This window comes from Idiotropiscis lumnitzeri, chromosome 8 (assembly GCF_059441095.1).
Source record: "Idiotropiscis lumnitzeri isolate Australia: NSW breed Sydney's pygmy pipehorse chromosome 8, RoL_Ilum_1.0, whole genome shotgun sequence".
Taxonomy (NCBI): Eukaryota; Metazoa; Chordata; class Actinopteri; order Syngnathiformes; family Syngnathidae; genus Idiotropiscis; species Idiotropiscis lumnitzeri.
The window spans coordinates 957,266-985,000 of NC_142398.1; the positions used below are offsets into that span (position 1 = coordinate 957,266).

General features: G+C 40.0%; 1 protein-coding gene and 1 pseudogene across 6 annotated transcripts in view; one reads left to right on the forward strand and one right to left on the reverse strand.

Moving 5' to 3' along the window:
* LOC148331465 (lysine-specific demethylase 2A-like) overlaps positions 1-27,735 on the reverse strand; it is a 224,002-nt gene that overhangs the window by 159,357 nt on the left and 36,910 nt on the right. For all 6 annotated transcript variants that reach the window (XM_088301663.1, XM_088301664.1, XM_088301662.1 and 3 more), the window contains 2 exons: positions 16,349-16,427; positions 16,212-16,258 (listed from right to left, as the gene is read on the reverse strand). In XM_088301663.1, the coding sequence (XP_088157789.1) occupies positions 16,212-16,258; positions 16,349-16,427 (126 nt within the window). The remainder of the gene's footprint in view (positions 1-16,211; positions 16,259-16,348; positions 16,428-27,735) is intronic.
* Positions 1-27,735, forward strand: part of LOC148331467 (uncharacterized) — a 201,953-nt pseudogene that overhangs the window by 63,279 nt on the left and 110,939 nt on the right.

Consider the following 27,735-nt stretch of genomic DNA (forward strand, 5'->3'; position numbering starts at 1 on the left):
TCGGAAGTCAGACAACTCCTTCTTCACGTCCATCCTTACATCAACCATCTCCTTCACCATGACTTCGCTGACCACCTTGCAGAGTGAGCTAATGGTAGCAACGGTGCTCATTTCTTCGACAACGTTGTTTTCAACGTTAGCCTCGCTAGCGGGGATAGCATGAGCACTTCTATCATTTTTATATCCTTTTGTTCCGGACTTTGCCTTCTTTTGATTATCTCCGTTCATCTTCCAAGTTGGTCGAGTAGGACAAGATGGGAAAATTACTTCGGGTTTTTAGGGGATAACATAGGCTGATATCAGAGTACCGTTTTATGCATGCATCAAGGTAGCACGCCACCGGAAGTCCTCAACTGCCTGTCTTGTTGGCACTCACTGTTTCCCCTCTGCATCGACAGGGCGTGCCTGCTGGTAGTGCTAGCTCGAACTTTGAGCTTCGACGGCGCACAGAAAGACGAGAATATCCGGACACAAACGATTTAATGAATGACATTTTCCACCATTAAAGTAGTAAACGACGTACTGTGTCAACCAAAAGCAACATACCTTATCTGTCACGAGGCAAAAATCCAGCAAGCACGAGCCCCTTCAGGACACAAGACTGACTCTTGACAGCAAGTCCCCCACCCCAGGCTCCTGCCACCAATGTGGACAGGTGTCATAATAAGGACCTTTTTCACCAAACTAGACATAAATAGACACATGAGCAATAACGCTAACAATGGATCAGGCTTCTCATCGTAATTTCCCTCAGCATGCGGCTCGCTGCGTTTGAAGGATGATACCAGTGTTGATAGCCAGTATCGGGACTATACTGGTTGGTACTCGCCGATCCAATACCACCGTATTAAGGCAGTATCGATACTGAAACACAAAACTACCCAGAATGCAAACTGGTAGGGGTCAATTGTGTGAGGAAGGCAGTCTCTGATGTGCTGGAGGACCAGTCTCTCAAAGCACTTTATGATGACTGGTGTGAGAGCAACAGGACGGTGGTCATTGAGGTGGGATGTGGGTGACTTTTTGCGGACAGGAATGATGAGCTGGCGAGACTGGCGTCGGAGCTGACGGCTAGCGGTGTAACGATCGAGCTAAGTCTGACGCCACGGATCAACTACAATTTAAAGCATTAGTGTCTGCACAGTCAAAATGGCAAAAAAAATAAGAACGAGGACATTAGGGAAATAAATGAATTGCTCGATTTTCTGTCGGTGGAAGTTGCAACAATTTCAAAGCAGTGAAGCTAATAATGGATCTTATGCAGAAAATAAAGGACCTCAAGCGAATAAATGAGGAAAAAAGCAAGATAATTGCTAATCTGGAATGTTGGGACTCAGACTTGGAACAATATTCTTCTATAAACATTGTCCCAGGGTTAGAGATCAAACCGCACTCGGTATAAGGAAATTTGGGGAGAGGTGAGGCTCCAGATGGTGACACCTGTGGACCACGAGGTAACATTGTTTCTTCATATAAAGGGCATAAACATTAACATAGAGGACATTGAAAACTGTCACCTCCTTCCAAAGAAGAATAAGCTCCAAAAAAAAAAAAAAAACGCTCATAGTGCGCTACTCAAACAAACTGTGAAAAAATGCTGTATTGAGGCAAGGAAAAAAGACTGAAAGGAATAAATGTTTTTCTGAATGAGCATTTGACAAAGAAAAATGCAGAAATTGCATAGAAGGCACACTTCTTGAGGAAACAATCTTTTCCACCAAAACCACAAATTGCTGAGAGTACATTAACCTAAATGGCCCACACGAGGAAACAGAAGTGTTGTGCAATCTTCAGGACTTGTGGAAATATGAATAATTTTAGTGAAGGACATGGTAGTTAAGCTTTGCTAACTATGCACTACATAAAGTACTAACAAACGGCATCATGGATGTAAATTCTTGTATAAATTGTAAAATCTATGACATGGAACCTGACTTTGTACAAAGCGTACTCAAACTAGCGGCATGTGATTATTTTCCAATAGAACAGTTAAATACAAGAGTAGATAAGGTATCTGATAATGCATTTCCCATCATACACTTAAACTGTTGAAGTTTGAAACACAAACTACCAACAATCAAGGAGTGTGTTGGGGAATTAAGAAAGAAATTTAAAGTGATTGCTGTACCAGAGACATGGTTAAAGGAAATTTATATTAATGAAGTCCAGATTAAACGATATGTTTTATGTAGAATAAATAAAGATAGTGGAGGTGAAGCAGTCTACGTTGATTCAAGCCTAAATTGCAAAATTGAACAAAAAACGTATAAACTGTAGAAATTATTAATGATGTGGGTCAAATACATTGATATACAGACTACCTGGGCCTTGTGCTGAATTGTTTACAGACAAAATCATTGGAATGTTTCAGGATGTTAATCAAATCAATAATTGTAGTTGGTGATTTAAATATAGATATGGGTAGCACTGCAACAACAAATTTTAAAAATTACATGGAAATACCAGGTCTAAACCATATGATAATCCAACTAGCATGTTTTTCAGGACCATAGGGCACACCGTATTAAAGGGCGCAGTCTCAGTTCCGTGTGCTTTTTTTCTGTATCAAGCACATACAAGATCTCCCGGCCAGCGCAACAGGCAGAGATGCCAAACAGTAAAACCTGTACATATCCAAAGTAATTCACAAAAGGGATTTTCTTAAAAATGTGGAAATAGCCAAAGTGGTTCCACTCTTTAAAACAAGACTGCTTCCATTACACTAGGACCTCTTTGATCATCAGGACCTTGATGTTTACACACAGTGTGTACTGCATGTAAACTGTGTCCCTGAACAAGACCATTGGGACTTTCCCAAACACGAAACCCTGGACTTCCAGTCAGATTCGCTCACTACTCAAGGCCCGTGATACTGTCTTCAGGTCAGGCGACAGAGCTCTGTACAGTGTGGCTCGTGCAGACCTGAAAAAAGGCATTGAGCATGCCAAAACAGAATACAAGAAGAGGCGAGACTCCTACTTTGCCAGCAACAGAACCCGGGAGGTGTGACAAGGTCTACAGAGTATCACCAACTCCCGAGGAGGTAGCATAACATCAGTAGACCTGAGTGTGTCGCTGGCCGAGGAGCTAAACTGCTTCTTTGCTCACCCCAAACCGCCACACCCCAAAGTCCTTAGAGAATGTACAGAACCGCTAAAACATGTTTGTTGCAGGATCTTCAACCACTCCATGGCTCAAGCAGTCATTCCCTCGTGCTTGAAACTTCCACCATCATTCCAGTCCCCAAAAGGTCACCCACATCACACCTGAATGACTACCGTCCTTTTGCTCACACGCCAGTCATCATGAAGTGCTTCGAGAGACTGGTTCTCCAGCACATCAGGGACTGCCTTCCTCCCACTCTGGACCCCTACCAGTTTGCATACCGGGCTAACAGATCCACTGAGGACGCCATCGACACTGCTCTCCATGTTGTGCTGGGCCACCTGGAACAACAGCAGAGCTATGCCAGGATGCTCTTTATGGACTACGGCTTGGCATTTAATACAATCATCCCAGACATCCTCATCACCAAAGTGGACATTCTCTGCCTCCCCGCCCTCACACGCACCTGGATTAAGGACTTTCTGACCAACAGACCCCAGACTGTGACGCTCGGGCCCTACACATCCTCCACCCGAACACTGAGCAGCGGTTCCCCTCAAGGATGCGTGCTGAGCCCTCTCCTGTACGCTCTCTACACCTATGACTGCAGCCCGGCCAACGGAAACAACAGCATCGTCAAATTTGCTGACGATACGACAGTGGTCATCTGATATCAAAAGGAGATGAGGCATCTTACAGGGATGAGGTCTTGGTGTGAGGATAATGAATTACAGTTCAACACTGCAAAAACAAAGGAGATCATCATCGACTTCAGGAGAAAAAAGACTTTACCACCCCCCCTTTACATCAAAGGTGAGTGTGTGGAGAGGGTCCACACACATTCAAGTTCCTGGTAGTACAGATCTCCAATGACCTCTCCTGGACACACAACACCACAGGAGTGATAAAGAAGGTCCACCAGCATCTGCACTTCCTAAGGGTCCTCAGGAAATTCAACCGGGACAAAAAGCTGCTGCCTGGCCTTCTACCACTCGTCCATCAAGAGCCTGCTGACTTACTGTGTCTCCACCTAGTACGGCAGCTGCACTGAGGCAGACAGAGGACAGTCAAAACAGCACAGAGGATTATTTTGAATTTATTTTTCACACATAATGTTATTTACAAACAAAATACTGTGTTTACAATGTGAAAAGTGGACTCCCTCTGAAGCTAAAAGCTTTTGAACAGGGATCCAGCACACCACCACCAAACAAAAGATTTATCTTGTACTGACGTAATCAATTTGATATAATTGTCATTTACAAGAAATTTACAGTGCTAGGCAAGGGCTCATAGTTTATAAAAAAAAAAAGACATGCAAATCAAAATTTCAGTGTGGTGCTGAAACAGATATGATGGACCAGTTCATGTACATTTCAACTTAAATAATAACCAATGACAACTCAGTAATCCATGTAAAAGAGAAAAGTTTAACCTCTAAGACATTTGGCTGCAAAATCTTCAGATACATATTTCTCCATTAGCTTGCGCTTCAGATTTCTTTTAAATATAGAAAGCGTAGCAGATTGTTTTATTTCATTATCCAATTCATTCCATATTTGTGGGGCCCTATAACATATACTGAACCGAGTAGATTTTAATTTCCTATATTACCTTTTCAAGCGCAACCTGTTCTGAGTACTATGTAGGTGAGAGGAAGAGTATAGTTCAGTATTTAGCCTGTTAACCACATTAGACATTGTACATGGGTTGTGAAAAAATCTACATTCTGGAAGCTTTAGGAGACCATACTTTTGGAAGAGGGCATTTGTAGGAGTATTGTATTTAGAGTCGGATATTGCCCTCATGGCTTTTTTTTGTAATATGAGTAATTTGGCATTATATGTAGGCTAAGTATTATTACAAATAATATTACAATAGTTCAGATGGGAGCAATTGTTTTAGTTTATGAAATAATCCTACTATTTTTGATAGTTTTTTTAACCAACTCATCAATATGCTTTTTAAAATTTAAAGAATGGTCAATATGGATTCCTAAGAATTTAGTGGACTCAACTTTGTTAATAAGTCTGCCATCAATAGTTATGTTCAATTCACAATTGCTGTATTTATGTTTATTCATGCTGAAGATAATATAATTCATTTCGGTGATGTTCAAGGATAACTAGTTACATTTGCACCAACTATTTACGATTGATAACTTCTCATTTAAGAGTAATACAAGCTGATCAATATCTTTATGTGATACAAATAAATTTGTGTCATCTGCAAAAAGAATGTCATGAATATTGTGCGAACAGAAACCAAAATCATTAATATAGACAATAAATAAACGGGGGCCCAGGATGGATCCCTGGGGAACTCCAAATGTAATGTTTTCCAGACCTGAGTTTTCACCATTTACATTTACATATTGCAGTCTATCGTGAAGATAGTCCTTGAACCACTTTAGTGCTATACCCCTGACACCATAATGCTCCAACGTCCCAAGTAGAGTGATCAGTTGTATCAAATGCCTTTGTGAGATCGAGAAAAATGCCAATACCAATTTCTCCCTCCTCAAGAGAATTGTTTACTTTCTCAAGCAAATCCAAAGTGTCCATGCATGTATTGCTCTGTTTCCTGAAGCCATACTGTGAAGAAAGCAGTATATTTTGTTTTTTTAAGAAGGCTACCAGTCTCAAGTGGACCGCTCTTTCTAGTACTTTGGAAAGGGTTGGTAATATTGATATGGGCCTATAAGTTTGCATTTCATTTATGTTCTCAGACTTATATACTGGTATTATTTCTGACACCTTCATTTGCTTTGGAACAACGCCGAGCTGGAGAGATAAATTTATTATATGAGCAAGTGGCTCAGCTATCACATGTACAATGGTTTTAAGAGTCTTACGACTAATACCATAAGCGCCAGTTGTGTATGAACATTTCATCTTGTTTATAATATTGGTTATTTCTATTTTTCCAAGTAGGAATAAAATGGCATGAATTGGGGTAATTCTTTTTTAGATAATATTTGTAATTTGAGCCTCCTGATGTAGAAATTTGTTGAGAGATTTTTTCCAACAGAGGCAAAAAATTTTTTTTAAATTGTCTGGTAAATTATCTGCCTTAGTCGTTTTATTTGATTGGGTCTGCATTACGGCGTCAGGGAAAACTGGTGATTTTGCATTTTGGCCAATTACCTCATTCAGCACCTTCCAAGATTTCTTTTGATCGCCAGAAGCATTTTTAAATCGGTCAGAAAAATAGTTTTGCTTACTAACTCGTATTAGTTTTGTTAATTTGTTTTTAGATCTTGTGTATTTGCATTTATTTATATTATTTGGACTTTTTATACTGTTTGTAAAGTTTAGTGTTCTTTTGAATAGACTGTAGAATTCCTTTTGTAACCCAGGGATTTTTTTTAATTTCATTTAGTTTTATTGTCCTTTCTGGAATAGTTTCATTAATAGAAGCTCTAATTTCATGAATTAGGTAGTCAAATGCCTTGTTTGGATCATTTGAACAATAAATAGCATCCAAGTTTTTTGTTTGGAGATGCTGAGTTAGGTTTTTAAGGGTTTTGTCAGTTAGAATCTGGACTTTTCTCTTGGTACATGGAACAAGTGGCCTTTTGGTCCAGTTGATAAGAAACACAATGGGATAATGATCTGTTATATCTGAATATAATACACCGGATTTACCTCCAGAGTTTTGTATATTGGTAATAATGTTGTCAATAATGGACCTAATTTTCTCTGTAACTCGTGTATATTTATCAATAGTTGCATAAAAAGATGAGAAGAGAATATTTTGAAAATCCATTCCTATTGTATCCCTATTTGATATGTCGATATAAAAGTCTCACATAATAATTCAGTTTTTATTTGTCTGATTTAGAAGATGGAAAAGACTTTCAAGGTGCGCTCTAAATGTACCATAGTCAGAATTGGGTGGCCGGTATATTGCTCGGATAATGAGACTTTTTCCCTTTTGCCATTTTTACTTCAAGAAATAATGAATCAGAGCAACCATCATCAATAGTCATATCATTTCGCACCCTTACTGTGTAATTTGAGTTTACATAAAGACATTCATCCAAGTTTCGCTACATGCAATAACATCAAAATTTGTGGCTATACTGGAAAGAAACGAAACCAGCTCATCATGTCATTTTTTAAGACTTCGTATATATAGGTGCATGACTGAAAATGAAAAATTATTTTGTTTTAGATCTTCAGGGTTATAGTATTCACAGGTACAATTTATAGCGTCATTATGGTACTGTTCAAATTTATTATACTCTCTAATTTATATAAATTAATCCCATATCTTTTTTGTACCCTATTCAGAACATTACAATTAATTGAGCCTAGGACCACACTATTGTTTATTTGAACACCATGTGAGTTAATATAAAATAAATAAATATAAAAATAAAATTACACAAAACATAACCTCTAACTACCACTCAAAACATAGTAGTTGTCATACTCTCCATATATTGTGTTGCCATATAACAAGGAATGTTTAGCCCATATCATACAATATCACAGTTCAATCAGTTCTGAGGGGCAAATGAGCACTCAACACCGGTGACAATATTCACAGCAACAGAGGCCACTCTACCAGTTATGGGATGGTTAAGAGGAAAGCTTCAGCCTCGTTAGGATCCTTAAATGTCTTCAGTACTCCATTTGAAGGACAGGATCGCAGGATATGCCATTCTGAATCGACCATTTTTTTTTATGAGCTTCGCGCACACGGTATTGAAGGCTCGCCTCGCAGCCTGGACATCAGGTGGAATGTTACGTGTTATTCGCACTGGTTGCCCCTCCTGCTGAGGATTAACAAGACGTTTCACAGCCTCAAACACAATGGAGACATCTCGAGAGCGCTGAAGTTTCACCACAACGGGGCGTGGACAACCATCACCAGGTATTCCAAAAGCCCGATGGGCACTCTCGATGGCCACAGATGCGACAGGTAGCTGCAGTAGTTTGGGAATAAAACCCTCGAAAAACTCAAGCGAGTCTCTCCCTTCGATTGACTCATTTAGGTTTAGCAACCTGATGTTCTTCTGTCTTTGTCGACATTCCAGGTCAGTTACTTTCGCCCGGAGATCCTTGTTAGTTTTCTCCAAAGCATCGATTTGCTTTTCTATCGGAACCATATCGTCCTCCAAGCGAGAAATGCATGCTTCAGTCTCCATTTCGCGTGCAACAAGTGCCGCTGTAGTGGCAACTGCATCGTCAATGCGCTTCACTATGTCATCCATCTTCGCTTCGAGCTTCCCAATTGTCTCATTCACAAATTTTCGATACTCTGCCCTTGCTCGGCCACCGCCCCTGTAATACTTTTAAGCGAACTTTCCGTTATAGAACAGCGGTAGTTGAAGGACTAGCATGAGCATTAGCACTGTCATCGCTAAAGTTGGGACAGGCGTTAAACTGAGTCGTGGCATTGCACAACTCTGCTGCATCGCGGTCCTTGTTTGATTGCTTTAGTGCTTTAGTTGTTTTGGAGGCATTGTGAGGAAAGTATTTAGTTAGCTGCATGGAGTTCAGGCTTTAGTGCGGTGGGTTGGCGATTTAATTGCTTTAGGCAAAGTTTTGAGTGGAGAGAGTTACTGCCGTCTCACTCACTCGCCGCTATCACTACTGTATTGGCTGTACAGCACTGTCGTTCACAAAACAATACAATGCACCATAGTGCTGGTAGTCGTGGAAGCGAAACAGCTTTTGACCGTTCCCGTAGAGTTCTCATAGTTCAAGTAGATGTTATCCATTCGTTGTGCTGAACGACATTGCTCACGGTACTGGGTTGTGAAACTTTTAATACAAGAAGATGAAAGAGTTCCTTTAGGTCCGTGTGAGTACTTGAATGAAAGTGAAAGTTGTGGATAAAATTATGTGCAATTACGGACGAGTCAGAACGACCTTTGCCCGCCCGCACTGATTAACGAAGCTTACGAGAAAAGTGAATTTCTGCCATTACAGGAGCGTTGTGTGTACATGATTGATATGTGAATTATTTGTGAAACTACTATTACAATTTCTGTTTTTCTGTTGTTCTGTAGTTTTCACGTTGCAGAATGCTGAACATGCTTGCTCAAAGAGTAAAGATTATTGACACCCGTTTGAAACTCTCAACATCCTTATTCGAAATCCAAGGGGCTGCTACACAGACCACATTACCACAGTAAAAAAAAAAATCTGTGAGGCAGCCAAGCCGCGATAGGTGAAGCGCAATATAGCGAGGGATTACTGAACTACAATTCATAGAGAACGAGTTTAATTTAATGCTTTGGATCATTTCCTTGTTGCATGATCCATCTTCTGCCAAGCTTTTACTTCACAATGGACAGTTTCAGGTTATGTTCCAGGATAGCACAATATTCCTCTGAATTAAATTTTTTTAAATGACTTTATTTTAGCTTTCCGCAGTCCGATGTGCTGTCACTAACATCTTTTTGAGGTCCTCTGAGATGTCTCTTCCCCTTGTCATGACTGACCTGACCAATCAGAGATGTAGGTTTTTACCCTTAAACCTCTCTCATTCAATTGGTCCATTTCAGTGGTTAATTTAGGTACCAATTTGTCATACCTGATTCTACTTGACTGATTGTTTTAACCAATGCAGGTCAGGCTTCCAATACTTTTGCACCTCCATAAATTGACCAAAAATTCATTTGAATTTAGTCTTAAGTGGTGTCTGATTTGGTGCTTTTAGAGTACGCAACACATGTAAATTAGCATGAAAATAGATAAGTTTTAACAAAAAGAAAAAGCCTGCTGATCAACACCATGAATAGTGGCACAAGCTTTGCTACTAGGAGAGTTCAAGGTTTGGCCAAATCTTTTCGGCAGCGGCTCACAGAGCGCACACGTTACATAGTATATGCCAGGCGCAAGGACTACACGCAGCATACACATGAGTTATGTTTAGCGTTAGTTCTATATGCCAGATTCAAGGACCAAGCAAGCCTCTTTCAAACAACACACACAAAAACTGAGTCTAAAAAATACCAAGTTGTACGGCTTAGAAAGCACATTAAGGCAGGCAAGCCTCTTCCAAAAATCCATAAAAGGCAGGTACGCACATTTTTCAACGGGGTCAACGGCAGGTTAGCCTCTTTCAAAAAAGCACCCTACAGGCGTATGCGGAGTCAAACGAGGAACCAACATGTGGATCATTTATGTTAATGCATGCACCGTATTTTCCAGGCCATAGGGCGCTCTTTAAAGTCCCTAATCTTCCCCAAAACAAACAAAGCGCCTTGTAAAGCGACGCGCCCATTATATGGACTAAGCATCACTCGCGACCATCAACCCTTTTACTCATTGGGCTGTTCGGAGTGCATGTTAGCACACCCTGCTGGACAAAGTCTGAGTCATCTATGCTTCTAATTGACCGTGACTTATACATTATGTGACTATGGTGTTTGGGTGATTGTGTAGGAGAAAGCTGGACAAAAGGGCAGCTGTCCACAATGTTGTAGTCTGTCTTATCATTTATGTTATTGCAAGCAAGAAACGTCCCAGGTTTAGACAACAGACAAAAAGCCCAAAGCACAACAGCACATCTCTCTAAACAGCCATGCACATCTCTCTAAACAGCCATGTGATTGGCTGAGTCTGAGTGGCTCCCAAGAAGCCATTGCTATAATCTTTTTGTGTTATTTTTATTTCTTTTGGGTATATTGATGGCATGAGAGATACATGTTTTGTGTTAATCTTATTTTTTTGTTTCATTGTTTGCTTGTATGATGAGTTTTTTTGGTTTTGATTTAAAACCATGACTCTAAGGAGTGTGGTGACCAGTGAAGTCCCTCCCCTGACGTTGTTTAGTCGGCTATTGCCAAGACACCTTTTATTGGTTAGAGTCATTATTAATGACAGTGATTCCTAATAGTTTCATCACATTGGTCAATGAAACGGGGTCATGCCTCTGGCAGCGATTCTTTATGGGATTGAGTCCTGGTGAGCTGGCAGCAGCCGAGCTAGCGCGAACGTGCTAGCACGAACGACGTGCTAGCGCGAACGTGCTAGCGCGAGCAGCCGAGCTAGCGCGAACGTGCTAGCGCGAGCAGCCGCTAGCGCCTTGTAATGCGGCGCGCCTAGTATATGCATTAAAGACGGAAATAGCACCCTCAACTGGTGTTGCGCCCTTTGAGGTAGCGCGTCGTATGGCCCTAAAAATACGGTACCTTAAAAAAAACCTCAACTAGAAATGTTGTAACTGAGCATATGGTTGCAATGCATTGTTGAAATGACTGTTTGGTTTATGCCTCAACGTGTGACGTGCTAAACTGTCAAATAAAAATATTGAAATTACAAATGAAAAAAAATACAATGGCCTGAAGAGGGCCTTGAATAGTGTAATCAGCACGACGTGACTCCAATATAAATAAGGTTCATCGGTAAAATAGAGAAAAATGAAAACAAAGACACAATGGGACACCACCAGAATAACAGACTAAAGCCAAGGCCTTTCAGAAAAACACTCCAGGACAACACTGGAAATAACCTTGGTCAATATTAAGCATAACTTTGGAAACACTGTTAGAATGGACCAAGTGCAGTTTCACCCAATCAGAAAAAGGGGCATGGTCTTGAAAAACTATTTTTAGGTTGTCGTTTTGTCGGGATTAGGTCAGACCCTTCTCGTCAGCGCTGGAGAACTGTCTCGGGTTTTTTTCTGCGATAAAAAAACTCTCTGTGTGATCATCCTCTCAAGGCGGCGGCCAGTGGTTCAATGGCGAGATCAAATGGCAAGGGGCTCAAAACGCATCCCTGTCTAATGCCCCTCTATTCGGAAGTAACTGGAAATCATCTTGTTAGTGCGAACAGCAGCCCATGGGGAAGCATATAAGACTTTAATCCAGGCACGAAACGTGGGACCAAAACCAAACTTCTTCAAAGTTAGAAAAAGAGTCTTATTTAACGCGATCAAATGCCTTTTGGGCATCAAGGGACAGTATGACCTCTGCAGTGAGAAGGGCTCCACGGGAGTATATAACATTAAACAGCCTACGTACATTACCAGACAGCTGGCGCCCCAAAAAAAGCCAGTTTGATCAGGGTGCACCAGAATCAGAATCAGAATGCCATTTATTGTCATTGTACTCAGTGTGCAACAAAATTAGAGAGCTCCCCGCTCCAGTGCCATACAACAATAATCTAATCAAATATATAAAATAGATTAATTCAAGATTAAATAGAAAGTAAATACAAAATTGTAAAAATAAAAACACGTTATGTTGCTGTTCTGCAAGGTAAGGGTAGGTGAGTGTGAGAGTTCAGCATGGAGATAGCTCTCGGGAAGAAACTGTTTTTCAGTCTGTTGGTCTTTGTTTTGATGCACCTGTCGCGCCTGCCAGAGGGCAACAGGTCGAACAGGTGTGAGCTCGGGTGAGTATTGTCTTTAATGATTTTGAGAGCTCTGCTGAGGCACCGGGTGGTGTAGATGTCTGACAGGGAGGGGAGAGGGCAGCTACTGTATGTAAAACAGACTCCTGCCTACAGACTAAGGTCTTCATCAGAATCTTATAATCACAGCAGAGTGAACTTATTGGCCGGTACGATTCACATTTTCGAGGGTCCTTCCCTTTTTTTAAGAAGGACCAAAATTATGGCCTCAGTCATTGTAGGAAACAGTGACTTCCGTTTTAGTGCTTCGGCATACACACTTGGCAAAAAAGGGACTATCTTGGGAGAATTTTTTTAAAGAACTCAGCCGGAAAGCCATCAGTGCCTGGGGCTTTACCGCGCTTCATTTTCTTGATAGCTTGATCTATTTCTGCCCAGGACATGTCCTGCTAAAGGCTGAGCATATCCCGATTGCTTAAGGTCGGTTACTTAAGATTAAAAAAAAAAAAATCTGCCATCAGGGCATCATCGCACTTCTCAGAAGTGTAAAGTTCCTCATAGAAACTCCTAAACTGAGTGTTTATACTTTTTTGGTCAGTAACTAGTCATCTCTGCAATACATCCCGCCTCAGCGGATTGTCTTAGCTGATGACACAGCAGTTTATGAGCGCGTTTGCCTTGTTCGTAGAATTCCGGACACGATTTATGAAAGCGCTCTTCAGCTTCCCCCGCGGACAGGATATCAAACTCCAAATGCAAAGTGACTCTTTCCTTGGACAGGCTAGTAGATGGTGAGACTGAATGTCTGCAGTCGACATCCTTTTTCAGAGATGTCAATTCATTCAGGCGTGTTTCCTATACAGGCCAGAGCTGTAAGCAATTTTGTTGTATTGCACTGGAGAGGGGAGCTCTCTAATCTCATTGCACACTTGAGTACAATGACAATAAAGGGATTTCTGATTCTGAATTATGTGACCTCGTAGATAAGTTTTCATAGCTTCCCAAAAAATACTTCGGCTTATGTCTGTGTAACCTGGGTGATTGTAGTACATGGTTGCTTCCGTTTCCCTCTTGTCGCTCAGTATTTTTAGTTACACAATCACATGCTTTTGTTTACATAGGACGTTTACGTCTCGCTTGCGTAGCGCTGCGTCTGACGTCATTGTCTTTTAAATCATGGCGCAAGTCACACACCGGTGAGCGCTTTGAAGCTAGATGACTACATCGAGCTGTTGCCGGTACGTGACTTCTTACAATTCTTGTTCGAGTATTCTTGTACGATTCATAGTATTCTAATATGCCTTCAACTGATAGGTGATTCAACTACTGAACAGTAATATCGCTTGGTATCCCAACATACTAGCGAGGTGAATGAAGGAACTGGTGAGCTGAATTGTTTGTTTAAGAATGCTAATAGTAGCCTTTAATTTCTTATTTGGTTGAATGGGACGTGGACGGGTATTATGGGAAGCTAGCACCTATGATGTCGTCCTGAGTTGCAGATTGTTTTGTTTGTTAATACCTACATGATTTCATTTTGGCTTTCTTTTTCTAAATTAGTTTAGAGTTGATGATGTTTAGTATTTATGCTGTTGTTTTATTTCATTTGAATTAGAAGTCGACACACTTTGTACAGAATGTATTCAGTATTAATTTATGAAATACTGATTGCAATAATTGGAGAATATATTACAGATTTTGGACATCGGATGTACATACATTAAGATTTAAAATGGAAATGAGATGTAAAGTAAATATGGTAATTATTAATTGGTCCTGTTTCACGCAGGCCAGGTTCCGTTTCATATCTCCCCTCATTGGCAATTTGACATTGCATTGGACATTGCCGCAAACAACCACGGACAATAACCCAGCAGTGTGGTAGGAGGCGCTACAGCCAACTTTTCTACAACCCCTTCCACTCAACTACTCCCACGAACATCAATTACATTAATATGGACTATACAACTGCGCAGGACTCTCTATCCGGGATCATGAATATTTTTGTTGTGTGAAGACTGTAGATAATGTATAGATATCTATGTATTTTTCTTCAATTAATATTGTTGCATTTTTAAATAAATTCTGTCTCTACACTTTGAACATTTACCCAACTTCCTCCCTGAGTTGAAATTTAGATATCTAGCCCAAGGGCAGATATATGGATGTGAGTATATTATGTTCCATTCCGTTATTAATTAATATAAATAAGTAATATTACATCGGGATATCAATTGCATGTCTTGAGTGTTACATCTGGTTGTTCATTTGTCTCTATGAAAAAGTAAATTTGAGAATTAACATAATCGACAAACCCCTCATCCGCCATATTCGCTGCGGTATTTCGTAGTTTGGAAAGCTCAATGTCATCGTCACCGGGCCATGATCCGAAATTACAATGCTCTCATAACAGCTAGACCTTAATAGTGGAAGGAGATTTTGGTCCAGAAGTGAAAGATCAATCCTGCTGTAGGAATGATGTGCAGCTGAACAAAAGCTAAATTGTCTAAACTCTGGATGCAAGTACCTCCATGCGTCAATTACTCCATACGCCTGGAGAAAAGCCTCATTGGTCTCTGCTGAATTTGTCTTTATTCCTGGAGTTGTACTTGACCCGTCATGCTAGGGGCATAATACGGTGTTTAGATCACCTCCCAAAATGAGATTGTGGCTGTTTATTTCTGGCAGGTGGGAGAACAATTCACTAAAAAAACTTTGGATTGTCCCAGTTTGCAGCGTAGACACATGCTATTATCACCAACAAATTAAACAAGTGTACTTGTATAGTAACATACCGGCCATCACTGCCAGATATCACTTTCAAAGGCACAAAATGTACATCAATATGGATAGCAGTGGCGGTACCCCGGAATTTAGCATTAAATTTAGAGTGAAAAATGATGGTACGTCATGAGCAGACATAGTATTACTTTCCCTACATGTTTGCATTTATGATTAGATATAGGCACCTTTCACACTTAAATTAAATTCTGATTCTCTGTAACTGGGAATCTATACCAGTATTCAAGAGCAACAATTTTCTATAATTTTGCGTGTTTGATATTTTTTTATTTAATAATAAAAAATAAAAAAAAATATTTATTTTTAAGAATATTAATTTTGAAGGTACACAGTAGAGATGGGCTGATGAAGCCTTGTGAAGCTTTCGAGGCCTTGACCACCTTGGTTCCCTCGCAAAGATTTAGGTTTCCTTGCAATCGCAAAATTCGATTTTTTTTTCCTTCCATGTTACCTTAGGATCTCTATATGGCGGATATTCTAGAGCGTTTGGTGTCTCCTTTCAGCAGTTGGAAGATTGACAAAGTGCCAAATATTTTAATCAGTTATGGAATTTCCCACTGTCTCATTGGCATGTATGTAGCCTCATACGTCATCAAGACTTGATGCCTAAGATTTGATTCAGGATTTTTATGCAATGTTTTGCGTAGTCTATCTCACTCGTTGGACACAGGCTCCGGAGTCTCAGTGTCAAACGTCTCATCTTTATGAAACTGTAATACCAAACAAAAAATAAATAATTATATTGATCTTTATTTAGCATCTTATCTAAGACCCCTCAATCACTTAAGTTTATGAGGTCGTGCACTAATTTTAATTGCAAATCTGAAACATTTTGCGTTTTTCTTTTGATCTTGATAGTGATGGTATATATACAATTTACATTTGTTCATTCACTGTTCATTGTTTTAATTCCACTATGGCAATAAAAATCTGGGCACACCTGTCTTTAATACTACAAATTTGTAATTCGTGATTAAAGTCATGGCTTACCAACAAACATCTTGACATCACTAACACTGAAGCTTGGATCAGGCATCCTAAGAAACAAGAAAAAAAGTGTTGCTTTACCCACTTTATACAAAAGCAAAGACAAATGAAGAAAAAAAAGTACAAGGAAAAAAAATTACTTGAGTCCCAGTCCATCAGTTTTCTCAAAGATGATTGGGTCTCTCAAACCACCTCGCTGGATGAGCTCATATGTAAAATCTAAAAGAGAGAAATTTCAAATCCAATTATTACATGCTATATATTTCAAATGGAAATTTGAATAATATAAAATGACCAAGAACGATTCTATAATATTGAGACAGGAAAACGTCAAAATAGCCCCATAAAATCAACAGTAAACAAACTAATGTTGGGCTTAAACCTAACAATTTTCATCATCTAAGGATAAAAACAGAGTTACGATGAAGTTTTAGAGTTACTGGAATCCCAGTAGGAATCAGTGTTGTTTTCATCAACAATGCAATGACGAAAATATTCCATTAACGCCCCCTTTTTTCATGACGATAACGAGACGATGACAAGCCAAACGTGGCTCTTTGATGACGAAAACATGACGTAACGTACATGACTTTTCGGTGGCGAGATGAGACAGGACAAAATTGTTAATGTGTGGTCTGTCAGACGTTCAAAATTTATGACATCCCTTACTATTGTACATGAAATCTGTCTTTCAAAAAAATTGCAATGCTGGTCCAACCTATCCTTGTTTGGGCACGCCTGCCACCAGGACAGCACGCATCCCTTACTATTGACATCAGCCATGCTCCGCCCTCTGCATTCGCATAAGAGTCATTTTGGAGAGAAGCGCATTCCTAAAAGTGAATCAAGCCCGGTAGGTTACTTTGTTTGTCGTCTGTTACAAGTAAAAAGAGATACGTTTGATAGCATTTGTACTTGTGGTAGAACAAGTCTACTACAAGTTTATGTTGTCAAAATGTTTTTATTTTGTTTGCTTATTTTGGAGCAATGAGAATTGAATTTACTGTTTTACCACTTTATCGGTTTGTAATGCATAATCCGTAGTAGTCGATCAGAAAGTCTTTTTATTTTGGTGGAAACCATTCATGCCTATTTTTAACTAAAATGAGTTTTCGTTGAGTAAATTTACGAAAAGTAGACAAACTTTTTGGGGGAGTTTTTGTCAACTAAAACGAGACTAAAACCTTTTTGAGTTTTGGTCGACTAAAACTAGACTCAAACAATCAATGACTAAATGTGACAAAAACTAATACGCACTTTCGTCCAAAAGACTAAGACTAAATCTAAAAAGCCTGACAAAAACAACACTGGCAGGAAGCAGTATTCCCAGTAGTTTAGTGATTTAAATAATCATGCTAGCTCGCGCATGCCAGCACTCATGCGAATAAGGGATTGCTGTCAGAAGCAGCACCTCAACCCGATGAGAGATGTCATGGCAACACATGTAATTGACAACATCAGAGGAGGGACTTCACTGGTCACCACACTCCTTAGAGTCATGGTTTCAAATCAAAAACAAAAATATCTCAGCATACAAGCAAACAATGAAACGAAGAAATAAATGAACACAAAACATGCATCTCTCAAGCCACTCATTCCCCCAAATGAAATAAAAACAACACAAAAAGATTACAGCAAAACCATTCAGCCTCAGCCAATCACATGGCTGTTTAGAGAGATGTGAGTGGTGTGCTTTGGGCAGTGTGTTTTTATGTTTTGTCTGAACCTGTGGTTTTTCTATGGGCTGATATTTGTGCCACTAGAAACTGAATTTGAATATCATCGAATTGAATGTGAATTGCTTAACTTGAATATTTGAATTGAAAACTGAATATTTGAATTAAAAACTGAATATTTGAATTGAAAACTGAATTATTGAATAACAACAATTGTATATTTACTGTTTAATTTCAATCAGAATTTTTTCAATAATTCAGTTTTCAATACAATAATTCAGTTTAAAATTCAAATATTCAAGTTCAGCAATTCACATTCAAGTTGATATTCAGATTCAGTTTCTAGTGGCACAAATATCAGGCCACAGGTGTGCCTCTAGGATGAGCAATGGATTCCAGGTAAATAGATCTCCTCGTCGGACAAGCTGTCACAAATATCAGCCCATAAAACAGCACCTCTGTTTTTAAGGCCGTTAAGTTTGCATGGAATATAAGATATAAAATATAAGCGACGCCAGAGAAATTTGCTGTGAACAAATCAGCAACCAGCCTTGCAAGTGTCCGACGCTTGGCGCCCTCCAGAGGTCTCTTTCGGTCCTGCAAAAGCACAATCAAAGTAACACATAGTTGTGGATGGCGGCTGGCAAATCTCATGATAGTTTACGACCTTCAAAACAAAGAGGCTGATTGGCCGACGAGGAGATCTATGTATTATATATATTATAATTATTGAATTACATAAATAGTAGATGGAAAAATTCAAATTAAACAATTGTGCAATTTATGTAATTCAATAATTAAGTTTTAAATTCAATTCATTTTTCAATTCAAATATTCAGTTTTCCATTCAAATATTCAAGTTAAGCAATTCACATTCAAATTGATGATATTCAGATTCAGTTTCTAGTGGCACAAATATCAGCCCATATTTTTCTTGCTTGCAATAACATGAATGATAAGACAGACCACGACATCATGGACAGCTGCCCTTTTGACCAGCTTTCTCCTCCACCATCACCAAACACCGTATTTACATAATGTATTTGTCACAGTCAATTCAAAGCATACAAATTAGACTTTGGCCAGCAGGGTGTGCTAACATGCACTCTGGAATAACCCAGCGGGTCAGACCCGATGGTCGAGAGTGTCTATATAATAGGTGTGTCGCATCACAAGGCGCGAAAATACGGTAAGTATGATGATAGAAAATGTGTACAAATTCACCTTCTTGAGTACGTTGACGCCACAGTCGTATTGGATGTGGCAAAGTGAAGCAAATTGTGACGATGCATCATTCACTTGCTAGTGTGGAGAGGTATCATCAAGCAAGAATTCATAGGATTATAACCAAATTATTGATTTTGATTGCATTGTGTCATTCTTACGCAATTTATGACTATAATTGGCCAATTTTATGGTTAATACAATAGGCACCTGCATATAGCGGCTGCACGGACATTTCGCTTCAACTCTGACACCTAGTTCAACCTGGGTGTCTGCTGAAAAATTAAAAAGAAAACAGAAAAATGAACATTGTAGATGTCCAAACAGTATGTGAGTTGCGTGGAATCTTTTATGAAATGGTTCAAACAGTTGCTCTGTTGCTGGCGACACTAATGTAATGTCTCTCCTCACTTACCATACAGTGACGCTTAATGTAGTAAACTAAACGTGCCTTATGTGCAAAAAAATGCAATCAATAGTCATCATAATTTATGTTGACATCTCTCATTATGTTCAGACTAATTCATGAAAATATTATAATAATCGCCCAAGTATTTTTACAGACATGTCTTGCCACGTTACTTATTGCTACACTTTGAAAAACATGCAGGATATATCATTACTAAACAGTGATATGAAGATTTTGGCAAAGCTGCTGGCTCTTCGATTGGAAAACGTGCTTCCCAGTATTTTCTCACCAGACCAGACTGCTTTTGTTAAAAATCACCATTCTTTTTATAATGTTCGACGTTTGTTTGACATTATTTACACGTCCAATAATCTTCAGGCAGAAGGTGTTGTCTCTATGGATGCAGAGAAAGCGTTTGATAGGGTTGATTGGGAATATATGTTTTTTGCATTGGAGAAGTTTGGCGTTGGCCCTTTATTTTGCTCATGGATAAAATTATTATATGCTTCGCCTACGGCCTCGGTGTTAACGAATGACTACTACTCTGAATATTTCAAACTACACCGTGGAACAAGGCAGGGATGCCCTTTAAGCCCCCTACTGTTTGCCTTGTCAATTGAACCACTTGCGATTTCGATTCGTAACAGCAGGGAGATTCAGGGCATCCGCAGGGGTGGTTTTGAGCATCGGGTCTCGCTCTATGCAGATGACTTACTGCTGTATGTGTCCGACCCCCTTAGGTCATTACCTGCAATACTGCGAGCTTTGGATGGTTTTGGGAAAGTGTCTGGTTATAAAATAAATCTAGACAAAAGTGAACTGCTTCTGATTAATGACAAGGCATCTAAACTCGATTACGGTAACTTTCCACTTAAGCGTGTAAAGGAGCAATTTGTATATCTTGGCGTATGTGTCACTAGAATATTTAAAAACCTATTCAAAGCAAATTTTTTCCCGTTACTTGAGCAGTCAAAGCGGCTTTTATTTAAGTGGTCCCCATTGTTGCTGTCCCTTATAGGTCGGATTAACTCTGTTAAAATGATGTTGCTCCCTAAATTTCTGTATCTGTTTCAGTGCCTTCCTATTTGGATCCCCAAGTCATTCGTCAAATCTCTTGACTCCTTGATTCTGTCTTTTATTTGGAACGGTAAACAACCTAGACTGAGAAGAGCTTTTCTTCAACGACCCAAGCAGTCAGGTGGTATGGCTTTGCCAAACTTTCAGTATTATTATGGGCTGCTAACATCCGAGGTCTACTTTTCTGGCAGCATTTCCATCTGGATCCTTCGCCTCCAATGTGGTTGTCTATAGAGGCTCATTCTGGGGGTGCTCGGGTCTCCTTGCCCGCACTGTTAGGTTCTCCCCTTCCGATTATGTGCCCTGCTTCCCTCGGTGGCTCAGTGGTTAAACAAGCTCTAAAAATTTGGTCCCAATTTAGGAAAACCCTTGGTCTTCATGCCTTTTCACTTCTGAGCCCTATTGCAGCCAATCACTTATTTACTCCATCAGCAGGCTTTCGGGTTTGGCATGAACAAGGTCTAAGAAGCTTTGGAGATTTGTTTTCAGACGACATTTTTTTTAGCTTTTCTGATTTGAAACACAGGTTCGGAATTGCGCCAACACATTTTTTTAGGTATGTGCAGGTTAGACATTATGTGCAAAGTATGACATCACACTTTCCTCGTAAACTTCCGGATAATCCCCTTGATGATCTATCGATCCCACTACCAAAGGTGTGTTGTCTAAACTTTATAATTTAATTTGCAAACTGCATTTTCCATCCCTGGAAGTCATTAAAGCTGTTTGGGAGCAGGATTTACAATTTAGCTTCACAGACGATGTTTGGGATTCCATTTTAAATCAGGTTCATTCATCGTCAATGTGCGCTCGCCATGCGCTGATCCAATTTAAAGTGGTTCACCGAGTCCACTTTTCCAAAGCCAAACTAGCACGTATTTATCCGAATGTGGACCCGACATGTGACAGATGTCGTGGCGAACCTGCTACCTTAGTTCATATGTTTTGGTCCTGTCCCTCTCTAACCACCTTCTGGAAATTAGTCTTTCAGACTTTATCTAAGGTCATAAACTTGTAATATTGAGCCGAACTCCTTGACCGCCATTTTTGGGGTTGCCCCAGACCTTGACCTGTCGCGTGTATCTCAAAGACTGCTCTCATTCTCATCATAACTTGCTAGAAGATGTATTTTGGAAAGACCCTGCTCCCCCTTCACATGTACACTGGTTAAGGGACATAATGCAATGTATAGACTTGGAAAAAAAAAGATTCACGGTTCGAGGCATGAAAATGGATTCTACAAGGCGTGGCGCCCCTTCCTGACGTTTTTTGAGAAACCTACCACTGCTGTTTATGAATAGACTTGACATCTTATTTTATTACTATTATCATTATTATTATTGATTGTCTATTTATTTGATTTATCTTTATTTTACTTAAAAAAAAATTATTTATTTATTTTTGTAAATTTATTATTTGTTTATTCATATATTTATATATATTTTTTTCTTTTTTTTGAGTGCATAGTGTATGATTTACGGCTCACTTGGAGCGTGTGTTATTTAGTTGCATTTTACTGTTAGTCTATATGATTATTGTTTGTACAATTTATTGTGTGTGCGTGCGTGTGTGAGCACGTGCGTCTGCGTGAATGAGTTTGCTGTTAGGGGGCTTGGGTTTTTTTTGCCCTCTCTTTGTTAAAATAGCAAAAACGGATAAGTATACTTGACTGATTGTGCTCTTTGTCATTGCGGTTTTGGAAAATAATAAAAAAAGACATGAAAAAAAAGAAATTATTTGTACATCACGGGATACTAGACGTGCCTGCCAATTTTACGAGTCCTAGTTGGCGCGAGAGAGTCATTTTGTTTGCATTGTTTACGACGATGTCAAAATATCAAATTTTTTGCCATGCCCGATGAGACTGCAAAGTTTGGTTAGTTTTCATGCATGTTTAGGGGGTCAAAAATGCGATCGAACGATCGGAACAATAAAAAAAAAATTAAGAAAAGAAAAGAAAAGAAACTATAACTAGTGCGGCGAGCAGCTATCAAGGGCCCTCGCAACCCTGGGGTACTAGCACGTTGGAAACATGCATAACCATATTTACGAGAAATAACGTGAGGAATCTTCAAGGGGAAGATTTGTGAAGTTAAAGTTAGAGCAGCTTTTGTTGTCAAAGCCTTGTCAATGTTTCAAGTAAATTCAAAATGGCCGCCTTTCTGTTCAATTTAGCATATGGCTCTCTAATTAGGTTTTGGCTTTGTACATACTTCATCCATTTTTCAAAATGTTTGGTAAAACGCATATCCGGGGCTGTTTTTTTTTTTATTTCTCGAGGGCGATAGTGAGCCATTTTTAAAAAATTGCATGAGATACTAATACATTATTGATGATTTTGCCAGGTCTGATGTGTGTGCAAAGTTTTGTATTTCATATTTAGATCCTCAAAATAAGCGTTGTTTTACTGGCGAACAGTGCGAAGCCACGCCCACAGCCCTTCGCAAAAAATGACAAAGTTTGTATTGTGACATCCTAATGGCCTAAACACTCATCAGAGCAAATATGAGGTAGACCTTGTTAACCTGCTCAGAGAAAAATATTAACAAAATTTACATGTATTTGCTGTGACAAGTTTGTGGTGCGACCACTACGATGAAAAATAAGTTGGTAGATGTCTTCAGAGTTGGACTATCATCAAATGTGAAAAATTACGAGAAGATAGGATGATCTAAGTCATGTTGCAGGAGCTTTTGATGCCACGGAGAACAATCAGACTTTGCAGCACCTTAATGGCCACGCCCTTTGCCGAAAAGTCACAAAATTCGGCACAGAGTAGGATCAACGTCTTGAGGCTGTTCTAACAAATTTTCAGTCAGCTTTGTTAAAAGGGCTCCGTGCCGTACGTTAAAATGCGCATTTTTTTGTTACCACTAGGTGGCCATGAGTGTATAACAAAATGATAACATATAGATGACTTCAGGTCGGGACGTTTTATGTACAGGTGAAGTTTGGGATTTTTTGGAGCATGTGCAGGGGAGTTATTAAGAATTTAGTCCATTGTGGTGACCCGCCACTTTTGAAGAAAATTCAAAATGGCCGACTTCCTGCGCAATTTAGCTCAGGGCTCCAAGAGACTTTTTTGTAGGTCTTGGCCTCATATATACTCCATCAAATTTTCAAAAATCTAGATGAAACACACAATCGGGGCAGCTATTTCAAAATTTATCGAGGGCGATAGCAAGCCATTTTTTAAAACCTGCACGGCAAACTAATCAAATATTGATGATTTGACCGGGCCTTATGTGTGTGCAAAGTTTCACGAGTTTTCGTTCAGATTTACAACCTGGAAAATAGCGTTGATTTATTGGCGAACTCTGCAAACCCACGCCCACAGCTTTTCACAAAAAAGGACAAATTTCGTGTTGTAACATCCTGAAGGTCTAAACACTCATCCAAGCAAATATGAGGTAGACCTTGTTAAACTGCTCGGAGAAAAACATCAACGAAAATAACTTGTATTTGCTTTAACCAGTTGGTGGCGCTACCTCTACGATAAAAAATAAGTTGGTAGATGACTTCAGGGTTGGACTATCCTCAAATGTGAAAAATTTCATCAGAGTCATGTTACAGGAGCATTTGTTGCCACGGAGGAAATTCTGATTTTGCGACTCCGTAATGGCCCAGCCTTCACCGAAAAGTCCTAAAATTCGGCTTTTAGGACAATCAACGTCTTGAGGCTGTTCTGACCAATTATCAGTTGGATTTGTTAAAAGGGCTCTGCGCAGTACGTTAAAATGTAAAAAAAGGGGAGGCAACAACTCGCGGTCATTCACGGGCTAACATCGCTAACAGTAGAATTTGCGTTCAGAAAAGAATTTGCATCGTAAAACTATCTACTAAAGTATTTGTACATACCAGTGACAAGCACCCTCTCAAAGGGTCTTTTCAGCACTAATGGTAACATTGTAACTTGTGATCATGCATGTCTGATACCAGCAATGACGGGATATGCTGCTTTTTCTAGCCCCCAAAACTAAGTTTTGCACTGTTACACTATTATATATCTTGCAGAAGCATTTTTTGTTCCTGTTCCTCTGTGCAATTCAGGATAGTTTAAGTAACGACTTTTTAAAAATCCTGTAAGAGAAGAATTACCATCATATTAGTACTTTATCCAGTTCATCCCCTGTGAAAAGGCAGCTATCCTTTTCAAAAAAAAGTGTGCCACCATTTAGACTTCAAAGTTTTGTACTGTTTATGCATAAGAAGAGCGTTTTGTCATGAGTATTTTCATTTGTCAGTTTTAAAGGTTTGTTTACTTTGAATAAGTGCATACCAGTGTGCAATGTTTTTTTGTTTTTTTTACAATATTTTTATTACTTTTTCACACATTATACACATGACAACAGCAAGAGAAAATAAACAAAAAAGTAAATAAATAAAATAAAACAGGCAGCTTCACACTATGTTATAGCACAGTGGGTGGTTGAGCACCCCACTGGCCCACAAAATTCTGTAAAGGTTTCCACATTTCCTCAAACTCCTCTGCTCTCCCTCTCATGACATACGTCAGTTTCTCCATTGCCATATTGTTTGTCAGTTCTTTTATCCAGTGAGCAATGTTGACCTGTTTAAACATTTACAATTGATACTTGAAGATTGTTTACATTAAGTTGCGGTTCACATTACCTTGTTTGATTTTAATGCTGCTGCCAAAAAATAGAATTGACATGTTATTGTCCATTCTGTGTTATTATTCTGGATATGCAACTTTAGTATATTATAATCTCACCATACCCTGAACCCCATTGTATTGTTTTTAGTGGCAAGTTATTTGGTACAGAATGCAGGTCAAAGCTCACACCTTAGCACAATCGCCAGAAGAGAGCGCCTAGTACTTTTAATCAAATGGTGACATTAGTGATTTGTATTGTTATAACAAAATTATATGATCAAATTACTTGGCAGAAACTGAACTGACTCACAATTGTAGCATTTTAACCTGTAAAATACAAAAAAGCAAATCAAATCACAATCGCAATATTGGTCTGAAAAATCCCAATTACTGTCATGCACTGACTGCAGCTGTGAGCAGGCAAAAAGAACACAGAAACCAAACGCCCTGCTGCTCATCTCAGATGACTTCAATCATGCTTCTCCTTCCTCCTCTCTGCCTTCATTCACACAATATGTCACCTGCCACACCAGAGACAAAATATTTTACTTTTCTATGCCACCCCAAGGAGGCATACACATCACTGTCCCTCTCCCCGCTGGGCAAAGCTAATCACAACTTGGTGGCTCTCCTGCCTGTGTACAAAGATCAGGTCCGCAGGCAGTCAGCTGTGACACGCACAGTTCAGGGATGTTCTGGAGAAGCCAAGTAGGCCTTCTCAACTTCAGGCTCAGGTTGAACATGTGCTGGACGATTCCACACAGCTAGTCTGCGCAGGAGCTGGGAGCTAATCCCATCTGGACCTGCTGCCTTCCTAGCCTTCATCTTCCTCAGCTTGTTCTTCACCTGAGATGTTGTGAGGAACAAGGCTGAGCAGAAGGAAGTGGTGGTCGTCTGATGTGGCTGGGAACTGAAGACTGTGGGGGGTGGGGGGAGAGGGTGTCGTTCCCAGTAGGAGGGGTTTGCGGGGGCTGCAGCAGGGGAGACTGAGCGGGGGATAGGCATCGGATCGAACCTATACAAAAATAGGTTCAACTCATTTGGGCTTCACTGAATACACAGTTGTTTTGAAACAGTCCTTTAACCCCAGAATCCCCCAGCTGTGGAAAACATACTAATTGGTTCCGGTTCTAAAGACCCCCCCCCCCCATCCAAAGGAGCTCAACGACTTCAGTCCAGTGGCGCTGACGTCTCATCTGATGAAGACCCTGGAGGGACTGGTCCTCGTCCATCTGCGCCCCCTGGTGAGCTCTTCAATGGACCCACTCCAATTCACATACCAGCCTGACATCAGTGTGGATGATGCCATTATCTACCTGCTCCACACTTCACTCTCCCACCTAGAGAAGGCGGGAAGCACTGTGAGGATCATGTCTTTCATTTATCCAGTGCTTTCAACACCATCCAGCCCACCCTATTGGGAGAAAGCTGGAGCAGGCGGGAATGGCCCACCACCTCATCACATGGATCCACGACTACCTCACAAACCAGCCACAGTACGTGAGAACACAGGACTGTGCGTCTGACATGCTCCTCTGCAGCACGAGGGCGCCGCAGGGAACTGTTCTGGCGCCCTTCCTGTTCACCCTCTTCACCTTGGACTACAAATACAATACCTATCACCTGCAGAAGTTCTCTGATGACTCTGCAATTGTCGGCCTCATCACTGATGGAGACGATCGGGAGTACAGAGAACTTACTCAGGGTTTTGCGGACTGGTGTCAACAAAATCGCATCCTAATCAACGCTGGGAAATCCAAAGAGCTGGTGGTGGATTTCTGCAAGCGTCGGCACTAGGGCTGGGCGATATGACCTAAAATCAATATCGCGATAAATTGGGCAATTTTACCTCGGTAACGATTAATACGCGATAAATTCCCCCTGAGGACCAAAATCTAAATAAATGCAGGAAATGCATATTAACTACTTTTTTTTTATTGACCAACTGGTACTTTCACTGAAAAATAAAAGTACAAAAATCATTTGAATAAACATTCAAAATAGCTTGCTTTGCATGACTTGAACAATGTCACAAAAAACAGGAGAAAAAGGGTACCTCTCACAAAATCTTTTTCTGCAAATGTATTGTGCTGAGATGCTGTAATGCCATTTGCAAAGGCCTAGGTTTGTGTAAAGGTGTCTTGTAAGCAATATAAATAATTCCATGTGCAAAGGAGCTCGTCGCCTGTAAACAAAATGCTAAATAAAATGAAAAAAATGTCAATGGAATGCCAATGCCAAATAAACAAGTGTGCTTCATCAGGAAAATGTGGAGTTTCCAGTACTCTGGTGCGCGGTCGCCACTTGTCGTCTATGTACTGCACATTCAGGCTCAAGGGATCCATGTTGCGACTCGACCACAAGTCGGATGTGGATGCAAAATGCTCGACATGTCTCCGCTCCCGTCCCGATGTTGTCCATATCGGGAAGTGCTGTTTGCGACAAATATTTTCGTACCTCGCCCTACTCCACAGCTCTTTCAGTGATAGACTGTTAAACCCTCGCTGTGTGAAGGAGAGATTT